The sequence below is a fragment of the Sphaeramia orbicularis genome, chromosome 17 (genome assembly GCF_902148855.1).
Source record: "Sphaeramia orbicularis chromosome 17, fSphaOr1.1, whole genome shotgun sequence".
In the NCBI taxonomy this organism is placed as follows: domain Eukaryota; kingdom Metazoa; phylum Chordata; class Actinopteri; order Kurtiformes; family Apogonidae; genus Sphaeramia; species Sphaeramia orbicularis.
Window position 1 is genome coordinate 28,753,440 of NC_043973.1, and position 14,057 is coordinate 28,767,496.

Here is a 14,057-nt window from a genome sequence, read left to right on the forward strand (position 1 = left end):
TATTTACATTATGACCTGTACCATTATTGGAGCACTATCTGCAAAATACCAAACACTTATTAAAAAAATAAAATAGAGGAGCAGGGAAGTTTGGGCAATGTTGTCATCCACTTATTTAGTTGTGAGAACTGTAATATTCTTCTGAAAAGGGACAAAGATCATTCATGATATAAGATAATCATCAGATCACCCACCTCTAACTTTGACCTAATTTGTTTCTATAACTAGAAGATTACCCTGTGGAGTGCATCAAGTGTGAAGAGAGAAGGGATACGTGACTGCAATTGGGGGGGGGGGGGGGGGGGGGGGGGGGGCAGAAAACTCACCTGACACAGTAGAGGAAATGGCTGTGGTAGTCAGCATAAACATAGAACTCATCTCCTATGGTGTGGTCCAATACCTCATGGCTATTCTGGAAATAGTTGAGGACACTCAAGATGGTACAGTTGTTATTGTATGGGGCCAACGGAGTCAAACAAACGTCCTGCAGACGGACATCTTGGCCCTCGTATTTGGCTGTAATGTTCTCAATGGCAAGCTGCAGATCCAAAACCTGGATGTTTAAAAGAACACATGAAAGGGGAAGCAAGTAGCCACAGCTTTAGATGAGCAGCTGTATTCCACGTGCAGGTGTTGTGTCTCCCATGAAAAGAATAAGATTTCTTTACAAAACACATACAAAGACAGACTAATACTGATTATGGATTTGTCTAACCCACCTGGTGTAAGATATCTTTCCTCAGAATAGCTTCAAATGGAACATCTGAGCCTCCAAAGTAAGGAGAGTAGATGAATGTGTCAATGATTGGAGTGGTTATAATCAGCTGTGTGGTCCTAAAGAAGGGTCCAAAGTGGCTGTCAAAGTAATTTTTCTCTTGGCGAGCCTGGCTGTCGGGAGACGACCACAGCTCGACGGGGTCAGTGGTGATGCGCATGTATATGAGGCCGCTGGAGGAGGCCGTCACCACTATGAAGCTGCCCAGTATGACCAGAAAGGGATGCCGTACACAAAATGAACCCCAGGAACTAAACAGGATCCGCAGGATATTCTCAAAGCGTTCGCCCAGTGTCTCACCACAGGATGCATTAACTAAGAAGAGAGAGAGAGAGAGAGTCAGAGAGAGTTTGGGTGATGGAGACGCCAATCACACACCTACTGCATGCAATAGAATTACAGTTAACAGGCAATGTATCTGTAATATGATAGGGTTTTTGTAGATTTCAATAAATTACATCTAAGACTTTTAATGTGCAATGAATGGAATTTAATATCTAATTCATGTCGGTGCTTCCAAAGAAAGAAGAAAGGATATGAAACACATTCAGAGTCTAATTTTAGTAATGCTTCTGTAAGTACATAACTGTATTGGGTGATGGCAGGTGTTTGCTGCTGGGTTTTTTTTTTGTTCCAGATTCTCATGTGACTCTAATGCCTTTAAATACAAGTTTCTAATTCATGGGTCTACTTGAATAATGTGTAGTGGGTTTGTTGAATGTATTTATTTTCAGCAGGATTCTACCACGTAACGAAACAGCAAATGTGCCGTTTTCAGCCACATTATATTGAATTAGCACATACCTGTATATGATAAAAGTAATATTAACAGCATCGCTTAAAGAAGTATCTTTTTTTTTTGGAAGAGAAAAGATACAACGCTAGCCTACTGACCACATTTTAACAAACTAGCAATGTGTGCGCCAATAAATTCTGACTGGTCACTCACTGGTTCTATGATGGCTTCAATTATGCGATCATACATGCAACTTTATTAACGTCATATTAACTTCATAATCCAATAAATTCTTAAGATATGTCATGATATGTAAGATCTACAGCCAAGAAAATGCTGGCATTGAGATGGCAGCCGCCTCATACTTTATCATGGCAACAATGGATCAACTATTTTCTAGATATAGTTATGATGGACAAGTCAGTTGCCCAGATACATGCAGCCAGTTGAAAAACCTTTAGTATGTGGGATGCCGTTTACATTATGGTTAAAAAAAGAGTGCAACATAATTGTCTATGACTATCCTGATCACCCATCTATTTATATCTGTAAATTATATTCATTTTCATCTATATATGTGTATTTGTTTTTATTAGTGGTTTTCGCATTTTGAGATCCTAGTTGGGTTGCCATGGGGGTCATCATCATCGGTTCGGGGGGGGGGGGGGGGGGGGGGGGGGGGGTTATACTTTGTGTATCACAAAATCTTGTATCATAAAATGAGAGTTTCTTTCTTTTTTTGTGTATTGTACTTTTGGAGATGCACAATGAAAATGAATTTTAAAAGTTGATCAAAAAAAAGATGTCAAAAGATTTAGATAACTGCATTTTGGATTTCTTAAAAGGATCTAAAGAAACCCTGTCAGAGTGAAGTAACTGTAAAACTGGACTTTTAAAGCAGCATTATGATACCTTGGTCAGGATTATCACTGTTCAGAGACAGTGGGTTATTGCTGTCCAGTATGGGTCCGTACTCCGACATGATTGTCCTTTTCCTACAACCAAAACGAATCACACAAACCAGTTAATTATTAATCTTCAAACCTAACAAGAAGCCAGAAATTTTTCCAATGTGTGAGTTTCTGCACGTAAAACATTTGGATTCCAGTAGAATTAGTCGCAGGAGCTTTATACCTGTAACACCAAGCTGCCACCACGGCTCCAGTAAAGAAAAGGAGGAAGATCATGTACGAGATCCACATGATGACACTCATGGCATCCATATCAAGGATGGTCCAGGGAGGTGGAAGCGGGGGAGGAACTGGTTTGGGGCCACAGGCTTGTGAGCAGTCCTGACAGGAGCATGGGCCTGACCCATCCTCCAAACCCTCAGTGCAGTTGTAAGTCCTGTTGTTCATGGGTGTGAAACCAGACACTGGAACATCTAGAGCAAAAACGAACCAGGAAACACACCGCGTTAAAATAATCACCCAAAAAAAGATGCAGATTAATCAGGTGGATATTAAAATAACTTACCTGAGAATATTGGGATGATAGGGAAAGGAGTCTGTTGATTGTCAGTGTTAAACATGAACTGAATCCAGTTGGTTGCATTGCACTCTTTTGCATCCTTCCCACATAGCAGTGATAAGGCCTTTACGTTGCTCGATGGTGCCTGGACATCCTTACAGGCATTGTACATGGCTGAAAAACAACCATTTATTTACAGTTATTGTTTAATACAGTGTGGTTAAACTATCCATTCCCTGTTTGTTGACCACAGGTTACCCACAGAATTACCCAACTCAGTGCATGACTTTATGCTCAAGTAGAGGGAAGTCATGTAGTTTATTCAGCAAATTTGACTTTACAAATAGACACGCTCTTCAAACTTGTCAGGTAGTAAGTACTTTAAATATGTCCTTCCACCAAATACTTTATTTACTGAAGTAGCACACATGTAGTCTATATGTTAAGTGTCCCTATAGTCTGGATTACGTCAGACAAACAAAAAGAGCTTTTAACATTTGCAGAACAACATAAAACTGCAAAACATTTACTTTTGCTCAGTATTACGTAAAAGCAAACCGGCTCCTCGGCAGCATCTAGAGTGGGATGACATCATCAACCCACTGACCTGCAAAGACGCATGTTGGCCTAAATGAAGAAGTGAATTTGTCACATTTCCTCTAATTTGTCAGGTCTGATGTATATTTATAATTTGCATACACACACAGCTAAATTTGTCACCTTTGTCCGAGTGGTCACACACTGACAGATGTTTGCACGTGAGGTTTTTTGTACATTTTCAAAAGAAATCTGTGGTCTGTTCAGGGCTGTCGTATAAGGACGGTAACTTTGGTAACTCCTGCTGTTCACGATTTTATTCCTGTTCAACTCATTATGTAACAGCCTAGTCTAGGGTTCACACTTATTCTGTTTGCACATTTAAAAGCTATGATCCGTTGCTCTGTTATCCAAAGGTAACACCAGGTTACAGTTGCTCACCGTTAGCAAATGACTTTCCGATGTAGTACTGAACCTCCACCACACTGGTCCCATTGAACTTAGTGGCATTCATGAACTGACTCTGGTTGGGACTGCATGTAAGCTCACAGAACAGGTTCATGAGATTGAAGAAACAAGCGGGACACCTGCAGACAGAAGTAATAAAGACACAAGGATCATTATGTACTTGGCAGAATAATAAAACAAGTTAAAATGTAGGTGCGTAAAGCAGTTTTGTGCAAAATGACCCAGCAATAAGTAAAGCAGTAGAGTCAAAGGTATGTGTAAAGGTGAAAAAAACATGCCAGCCTTGTCAAGTCAGTCATTTTCTATCCAATTATTTGCAAGATGCAAAGCCTATACTTGTCAGAGTTGCACTGCAGTATATAACACTAGCGCAGCATATGTACTGCGCATTTTCAACTGGCAGATAGCATGTCATTTATGTTGAAATTTTTAAGACAAAGACACACAATGTCTGTTTTTGTTTTACAATCCAAGTGCATACCGAGACAGAAACTGAAGGGGTAGCTGGAGACTTCCTTTGAGAGTGCGCAACTGCTCAATGTTACAGCAGATGTCTCGACTTCCATAGTCAAATCCAGGGCAAAGCTCCTGCATGTCAACACAAAACGGATCATGTCATTATTTATCTTCATAATTCAGGGTTGACTGTCTCTACAGAGAAAAAAAAAGTGAGAGATCCCTACCGCTAGAAGGTCATAACCCTCAGAGGGTAGTGGGATGGGAGGACCAGTGTAGTTGCAGTTGTACTTTTTCCCAGACACCTTGGACTCCCCACATTCACCGTACCATACACAATGGTCGGCCTCAACCTGGTTGTAAGACAGCAGAGGGACAATGATCATTTCAGTTATGTTCTCACAATGTTTTAACAAAACTCTATATAAAATATCGTCTGTCTTTCACCAAAGAGCAAAGTTGTAGCTGTTTGTCTTTATCTGTAAGTGGCTTGAAAAGGCTTTGATAGACTGCAATAACATGGTTATGTATGCTATATCAACTGTCTACAGTATTTATCTGTGAGGAGGAGTTGAAGTTCTTGCGTGTAAATCAAAATGAGTAGCCCAAATGCAGTTCCTCCAAACGCTAATGAGGACTCTGTGACAAAATCTGACTGTCTTCAAAGGTCAAAAGAAAATCTAGTTTGTTTTGAGTGTTTATATTTCCACAAGTTAAATATCTGGTTATTTTTTCCATTTCCTTGTTTTTTTGTTTTTAATTTTCTTGGGCTTTGCATGCCAAAAGAAATTCAAATTTCACTTCTGCAAAAATGCCTCCTTCTAATGCAGCATTCAAAGTGATAAAATGCAGACAGAGTCCTCAGTTTAGTCACATCAAACATTGTTATCATGACTAAACCTTCATTCCATGCTACAAAAAGGCCAGAAAAGGAAAGATCATGGTCAGACTTCTATGGCAACGGCCAACACAGTGACAGTTACTGTTTACAGTTAGATTTGAGGAACTCAAACTTTTTTTTTTATATCTGCAATACTTTATGGAGTGTAGAATATTAAACAGACTTTAATGCTTTTTATAGTTTCCAACATCAAGTTTTTCATTAAATGTCTATTCAGCATAAGAGAGCTCACATGTTCTCTGCTGGAGAGCTAAGGGAAGTTAATTCACTTACTCCACAAACTGTTTTATGAGTTCTTCCAGTGTTCAACTCTGCCCTACTTTTTTCTAGAGGGATTCAACTTTAAGGGCAGCAGAAAATATAAAAAAGTCCAAAATTGGAGTCGTATACTACTATAAATGAGGGGGTCGTAAATGGCAAATAACTACAATGCCCTCTATCAGCTTTGGTCCATTGTAAACTTAGTGGGAAGTTCTGGGAACATGTTATAGTACCTTAAACTTTGCACATATACTTAGTGGTCAAATCCAAAGTGCTTATCTATTACTTCCACAACTAAATGCACCATTGTTTTATTTTAACTCTCACTGTATCCATTTCATGCTGATATCTTATCAGTGAATGGTAAACACTGATCAGATTCAGATTCTGTTGTTTTTTTTTTCTTTTTCTTTTTTCATCGTTTCTGAGAATGAAGTCCAAACCTTTGCAGTGGACTGACCTAATTTTCTTCTGACAGTGTGTGCAAATAAAATGGTCGAAGGAGCTGAAAGATCCCTGATGGCATGTTAGCATTAGCGTTATCTAATTAACCCTTTCATGCACTGTCCACTCCAGTGGACAGTTCTTCTCTAGCTGTTCTCTTGTATATTAATGGGTTTTGTTGTTTTAGTTCCATATCAGCCAACACAGTAGACGCTTATGCACCATTCCATACACTGTAATTCAGACCATTACTGTAACTTTACTGTTCTTGATAAACCTGATCTGCAGTGACATGTTTGAGTGTAAATCAATTGTTATTTGTTAGACAAGGTTTTTTTTTTTGCATATTATCTTCATGAAGTGAGTAATTACTAGCATTAGAATATGTTAAAATGTGAGAAGACATCAGATTAGCAGCATTAAAAATGATTTTATTTCATTGTTTTCATATCACTTTCTGATATTGGGTTTTAAACACATGTTTCTTTACTTCAAAAATTAAATGCATGGATGTTTTTGTAACTCCATAGGAAAAAAAAAAACTCGATCGCATTGTTTTTTTTCATGGCTAAACACTGAAGAAAAAAATCTTGACTAAGGTTCTCATAATTCGTGCATGAAAGAGTTAAAAGGTTACAAATAGATGGGACAGAGACTATGGTTCACTTTTGTGATGTTGGTGGACAAAGATGTATCTAAAATATTACATATTTAGCATTATATTTTAGTTAATCTGAAACTTTTAAGTACTAAATCGAATTGCAGCAAGGCATCATTTAAGGCTGTACTTCTGTTACAGATCTTTAATTTTGCGTATCTTATTGTATTTTGTGTGTTTGTTGTATTCTTCGTTATTAATGCCTATATTAGCTGTTATCAATTGACACAGTCGTTCTATTGGCTTGTAAAGATTTTATAACCAATGGACAGTTTTAGTTGACTGAAATAAAATCGCTGCTCTGATCTTTCAGGACATGACACAGACACACAGTCTCTCTGACGATGATAAAGTGCACAGTTTCTGTCAAATATCAAAGCTATTTTCGCTAACGACACGAAGCCGAAGCCCTTCTAACTAACATTAGCTTCTATGTCGAAGCCACGACTGAACCAAGTACTGACTAAAGACATTATTTACGCTGAATGAACTACACATAACATTAGCAGCGTTTAGACAAGAGCTGACACGAAGTAAATGATAGTTTCGTTAGCCAACACTTCAAATAAACACCACACTAGCACCAACAAACCGAGCTGAGTCATGACTTTGTCACGAGAACAGTGACGTGAAGTTAAACTTACCCATCGATAATGTCCCTCTTGCAGAAGAATAATGAATAAAAACACGTACAAACTGCCTCTTTTTGGTAAGAGTCCCATCTCTGTTACTGAAAAGATCGAATCAAAGTGACTGGGCAGGTAAAGTTTCGCATATCTTGTTGTTATCTTCTTCTTCCTCTATTTATTTGCTGTGGGCGGTGACTAACCTTGTCGTCGCTGCTGCCGCCAAGCGACGCTACTGACGCATTACACCCATACGCCAACTGGACTGGTTAGTGCAGGTTAGTTCACTTCCATATTCAGCTACATTTGATCAGAAAAATAATAACATAATAACCTATAAATAATGACTACACCAAATTTTTGTCTTTGTTTTAGTGTAAAAAAAACAACAACATTAAATTATGAAAATACTTACTTTTATAAACTATCAAAAAAAAAAAAAAAGAAAAAAGAAAAAACTGAAATTTAAATTAAAAACTGTAAGAAAATTTATTGCAATTTTAACAACATTATTCCTCAATTTATCATTTTGACATGTGCATTATGGATCAGATCTACAGGGTGTGCCATAAGTCTCCATACATAGGAGACATAATACATATGGTTCTAACATGTATTTCTTAATATTTCTTCTTTATAGTTCTTCAGCAGTGGAGGACACGCATTGAAATGTGTTCCTGACAAAATGGCAGTCATATAGAGCATATTATATAAATAAAAATGGTTTATGTCAAGAAACGTTTATTTTTCCAAGTATGGAGACTTATGGGACACCCTGTACAAAGACACTAAACACTGAGGAACAGGCAAAAAACTGTTCAAATTGTGCTGAATTTTCTTTAGACATTTCAGGTTGTTCATATTTGTTCAGGTTATTCACATTTTATTGTTACAGGATAGTTTGTACATGTAAATATTTTCCTAATTTAATGTTATTTTTTGCACTAAAACAAAGGAAAAAAAATGTAAGTTGTTAATTCTAGATTTATTTATTTTTTTTAGCTTAATTCAAGATTTTTTTTTACTTGAAGATTTTTTTTGGCTTAATTGAAGATTTTTTTTTCCTTAATTGAAATTTTTTTTTTTTTTTTTTTTTGGCTTAATTCAAGATTTTTTTGACTAAATTTGAGATTTTTTGGGCTTAATTGAAGATTTTTTTTTTACTTAATTGATTTTTTTTGTATGTGTGTATTTGAAGATTTTTTTTTTTACTTAATTGAAAATTTATTTATTTATTTATTTATTTTTGCTTAATTCAAGATTTTTTCCTCAATTCAAGCTAAATTTTTTTTTGCTCAATTCAATTCAAGACTGTGGAATTTTTGCACTTGGCAAAAACATCCCAAGGGCCGAACTGGACCCTTTGGCGGGCCGCATTTGGCCCCCGGGCCGCATGTTTGACACCCCTGGGTTAGAGTAAACCTGTGGGTTATGAGCAGGGTTTGACCCTCAAAAAGACCTGACCAGCCACTGGCAACCAAAAACATCAACATGTTTAACTACTAAGCATATGAATACATTTACATAATTCAGATAAATGCTTTTTCTCAGCCCTCTAGGACACAAATGTGTGTTTTAAGGTGATGTTCAGAGGCTCCTTAATGAACATGCCATCCTCTGGAACACTGATTCACCAGTAAAACCAGTTTAGTTTGACAAATGTCAGTGGTTGCAGATGCTTGTTTTTTTTTTTTTTTTTTTTTTCTTTCTTTCTTTCAGGTAATTATTCATTTTGCAGAGAAGGTCACTTTTTCTCCCTGTTTTGATGTCATGACCTTTGAACTTACTCTGAGCTCTTATTGACATCCACATAATCAATAAATTAAATATAGGAAAATACCTGATTTTCACTGAAACATGCAAAATGCAGAGAATAACGTTACAGGAGATCAATTAGGAAAGGTTAAAAGCAAAGAAAAATTCATTTCATAGTTACCACAAATATGGTGCTAAGACTCTAAGGGTTAATGTCTGACTATGAAACAACATAACCAATGTCTTTGAAACAAAAAAAAAAAAAAATCTGACCTCGCAATATACAAAAAAAAAGGTGAGCTACTAGATTTATTTCCATTATTGTCCTATTTTGAAGGTGCATAGACCGTGCTCTGTCATACATTTTGAGGTACCTGAAAAGCCAGCATTTTTAAAAATGTGTATATATTTTATTTTGCAGTTTTCATTTATGTTAAAACACAAAAACACAAAAACAAAGGCTCAGATGTGTGTAACTAATTAATGAATTACTAGCCAGTCCTTAAACAAACAGAGGCAGAGGACAGTCATACAGATATAATCCTTAGTCCAAACACTTAAAACAGTGTACACAGAACATGTCCTCAAAGACCTGAGCTTTTCCATCTGTATCAATGAAAACATATTGACCCACATTTGAAAGGAATGAGGATTTGGAGACTTCTGTCCTTTTAATATCAGCCTCGTAGTGATTATCATTCCAAGTTCCAGTGGACGCTGTAGTGTTGCAGGTATATTCCCGACAGTCTGAGAACAGCCAAAAATAGGAAGTCCTAGTTCATTCATTCATTTGTTTGTTTATTTCGAGCATTTATAGAATACAAGCAAATTCAAACCCCCCCCCCCAAAAAATCATTCATTTATACTCGAAAAGGAGTGGGAAGAAGAAAAACTTATTTAATCCCACCCCCCATTCTCATCATCAAATAACTGAACATAATAACGTTTTAAATATTCACTCCTGTCCTTCGACTTCAAGCCAGAACAATGAACAAAATAGAACAAAATGGGCCTATACCAAATTAGAATAAACTCATTTGACAGTATTTACATTGCATAGCCAAAATGTGTGTAAAAAAACAGAAACAAAGTACATTCCTGGTGGTGTTACCACAGGTAACAGTTAACCATCAACATACATGATAATAATTACACACCAACAATGGTAAAGACAAAAAAAAAACTGCAATACCACAAGTGGTAAAGAACAGCAATAATTACAGACCAACACTGGTAAAAAAAAACAAAAAAAACAACTACAATAGCACTAATGGTAAAGGGCAGCACATACCAGCGATGGTAAGAACAATAGCAGATGGTAACGGACAACACAGACCAACTAGATGAGGAACAATAAACACACATTAACATATAAGACAGAGTATTTATGGAGCATCAGTTTTAAGACCCTCCATCCTTATACTGGGACCAGACCATATTTTTGTATAGCAGTTTAAATCGGTGGATAATTTCTCATTGTTTGTGTTGGATGTCCAGACTGTTCCAAAGTTTCACTCCACATACAGACACACAAAAGTGTTTACGAGTGGTTCGAAATTTGGGTAATGTGAAATCTCCAAAACCTCTCAAATTAGGAGTACTCTCCCGAATTGTGAAGTTTTTTTGTATATTACTTGGTAGTAATTTGTTGAATGCTTTAAATAAAGTTATTGCTGTATAATATTTTACAAGATCATGGATTTTTAATAGTTTTGACTGAATAAACAGATTATGAGTGTGTTCTAGAAATCCAACCTTATGTATGATCCGTACTGCTCATTTCTGTAATATGACTAATGGATTTATGGTGCATTGGTAACTATTTCCCCACACTTCAATACAATATATGAAGTATGGGAGGACCAAGGAGCAGTAGAAAGTATGGAGTGCATTTTCATCAAGGTATGTTTTCACTTTATTTATGATTGAAAGGCTTTTGGAGATTTTTGTTTTTATGTGTCTGACGTGGGCTTTCCATGACAATTTACTGTCTATTATAACTCCTAAAAATTTGTTTTCATCTACATTTTCAATTTGAATTCCATCAATCATCATCTGTAGTTCTGAGCTGGTTTTAGAGTTTCCAAACATCATTGCCTTAGTCTTATTTAAATTTAATTACAATTTATTATTATCCATCCACTTTTTCAGTTTACTTAATTCCTCATTTACTGTGGTTACAAGTTCATTATGGTTCAGGCTGAAGAGGCCTTTCATAGGCCCTGGAGAACCAGTCAAATATTTAGACCAGAAACCTGTCAGTGAGGAACAGAACCAAAAGGAATGAGACAAGAAGCCTTCAAACGTTTTACACTTGTCACACACTGGGGACAATGAGGGATGAATCGTGTTCAGCCTGACTTTGGAGTAGCAGAGATGGTGGACAGTCTTAAATTGAATCAGCTGATGCCTACTGTTTATAGAACAGGAGTGAACCTTAGACAAACACTTGTCCCACATAGATTCAGTTAATTCAATGCCTATCTCTTCTTTCCAAGTATCTCTTATTTCCACATTATCTGCTTCAACACATTCATCAAACAGATATACAAATTTTAAGATGAGACGTGTGGAGGAAGAAGGGCTTTATCAGCACATCATAGATCTCATGGTCCATAGGAAGATTTTTGTAACTTGGGATTTTTGATACAATGTAATGTCTGACCTGTAAATACTGAGAGTTGGACAGATTCTATTGAGTCTTTAGTTGACTGAATGATGCAAATTCACCATCAAAAAGACATCATTTTTAATCAGATTTCAGATTAGACCTTCATGAACACAAAAGGGGGCAAAAATGTTACCTCCAAATATACTCAGACATCCATATTTAGAAGTGTGCTGCTAAAATACAGTTTTAACTACACAATTCTTACCTGTAGCATAAACTAGATAGCATAAATAAATGACACCGTACATTTTTACTACACAACTGAATTTATTTTAAGCTTTTTGTCTCCGCCAGGGAGGTTATGTGTTTGTCGGCATTGGTTTGTCTGTATGTGTGTGTGTAAGATAACTCAAAAAGTTATGGATGGATTTGGATGACCACTGATCTGCCTTGGTGGAGGTCTGCGCTCTACGAGTGCTTTTCTAGAAAAGACAGCACCCCCCCCCCCCCCGATCACCACCAAAATTTAATCATTTGTTCCTTGTGCCAGTATCAACATTTCCTGAAATTTTCATCCAAATCCGGGGCACTGATCTGCCTTGGCGGAGGTCTGCGCCCTCCGAGTGCTTCTAGTTTATTAGTCAGTTTTTTTTTTTTTTGTTTTTTTTTATCAATTAATAGAAATTTCAGGCGACCCCATTTGAATTCCATGCAACCCCACAGTTGAAAAATACTAGGTTATGCAATCCAGTACTAACTCCTGTGTGTTTCATGTGACTAAAGCAGACAGAAAAGAAAACATGCAATGTCTAAAAGCACTGTTTTTGTCAGTACAATGACATAGATATTGATGGAAGAACTGAAATGATTTTGGTTATTATCAAGAAAACATGGAAAATGGATAGATATCAGCTCTGCATGAAACTACTATGAGCTATTTTTGTCATTATCATTATATTTGTCCAAGCAAATGTACCTTTAGTCATAGCAGGCATTAAAACGAACAAGAAATTGAAGAAAACAAGAGTGGTCTAATATTTTTTTCCCAAGACTCCATAACTTGAAAACATTCAACCCAGTTTGTACTTTTTGTGTGGCCTAAATGTGATGAAATGGTGTATTTTTGTCAATGAAATGAAGCTGACACAAAAAACAAAGGTTAAAACCTTAGATAAAGTGTCTTCAGATGTACATGGTGGTAAGAAATGTAGTATTACTTCTTTAGCAGAAAGATTCTGAGTCTGGTTTTGAATAATAAGATTAAGGCAATGTTTTTGATCCTTGAGTGTTTGATATTCCATAATGTGGAAACTTTGAATTTGATATTAAATTGACTTGTACCAGAATTGACTGTGAATGTCAGTTGACTGCCTCCTAGTGTATGAATATATATTAGAATTAAACAAGAACCCGTTATAGAATATTATTACCTCCGCCAAGGAGGTTATGTTGTCTGTCTGTCTGTCTGTCTGTCTGTCTGTCCATGTGCAAGATAACTCAAAAAGTTATGGATGAATTTGGATGAAAATTTCAGGAAATGTTGATACTGACAAAAGGAACAAATGATTAAATTTTGGTGGTGAACAGGGTAGGGGGGGGGCACTGATCTGCTTTGGCGGAGGTCTACGCTCTCTGAATGCTTTTCTAGTTCTTACTCATGTTATATTTCCGTCCTGAACAAAACATGTACAATGATGTGAACTTGATTTTGGACTCAGTTGTTGATATCGTTGCTAAAAAAGTAACTTTTTCTTCAGTATTCTGTTTCTGATATAATAAGCCTCAACTTTAATCATGAACGTTAATGAACATCCACATTATCAGCAAATTAAATGCAGGAAAATACCAGATTTTCATGGAAAAAATGCAAAATACAGACAAAAATATTATAATAAATGGTGATAAATCACTTAAGAAAGATTAAATAGAGAGAAAAATTTATTTGGGAAGTGACATAAAAGTCACACTGGGTCTTCGAGGGTTAAATAGTCATACAACCTTCCACTGACAGCCCTTGAATGACCTTGATTGACCAAAATATGTGATTATCATACTTAATTATATCACCTTTAGTTCATTTAGTTTCCTATAATTGTAATAAGGAAGCATTTTGATCAACACTTCCTGGTTCTAAATGCTCTCTATAAATAAACTTGCTTCATCAGGGTGGATGAGACTCTCATTTAGCTTTTTATCTGATGAAGATATTTAATCAAAGTGTTATTTGAAGTGCTGGGTGTGTTAAGATAACAGGACTGAATAGATGAGTGAATCATTAAGAGCAGGGGCGACAGTATGTGCTCCTCCTGTAAATGATTCTTTATTTAAGACAAAAACACACACACAAAACAAGACGGAC

At 36.4% G+C, this 14,057-nt stretch overlaps 1 protein-coding gene across 1 annotated transcript in view; it reads right to left on the reverse strand.

The window, feature by feature from the left end:
• The window catches only part of npc1 (Niemann-Pick disease, type C1), a 26,778-nt gene extending 19,264 nt beyond the window's left edge, over positions 1-7,514 (reverse strand). Inside the window, exons 1-9 of the mRNA XM_030160693.1 lie at positions 7,351-7,514; positions 4,670-4,795; positions 4,468-4,574; positions 3,960-4,105; positions 2,988-3,155; positions 2,646-2,895; positions 2,424-2,506; positions 720-1,090; positions 327-553 (exon numbers count right to left, since the gene is read on the reverse strand). Coding sequence (XP_030016553.1) covers positions 327-553; positions 720-1,090; positions 2,424-2,506; positions 2,646-2,895; positions 2,988-3,155; positions 3,960-4,105; positions 4,468-4,574; positions 4,670-4,795; positions 7,351-7,428 — 1,556 coding nt within the window. The 5' untranslated portion in view covers positions 7,429-7,514. The remainder of the gene's footprint in view (positions 1-326; positions 554-719; positions 1,091-2,423; positions 2,507-2,645; positions 2,896-2,987; positions 3,156-3,959; positions 4,106-4,467; positions 4,575-4,669; positions 4,796-7,350) is intronic.
• Positions 7,515-14,057: the final 6,543 nt, after the last annotated feature.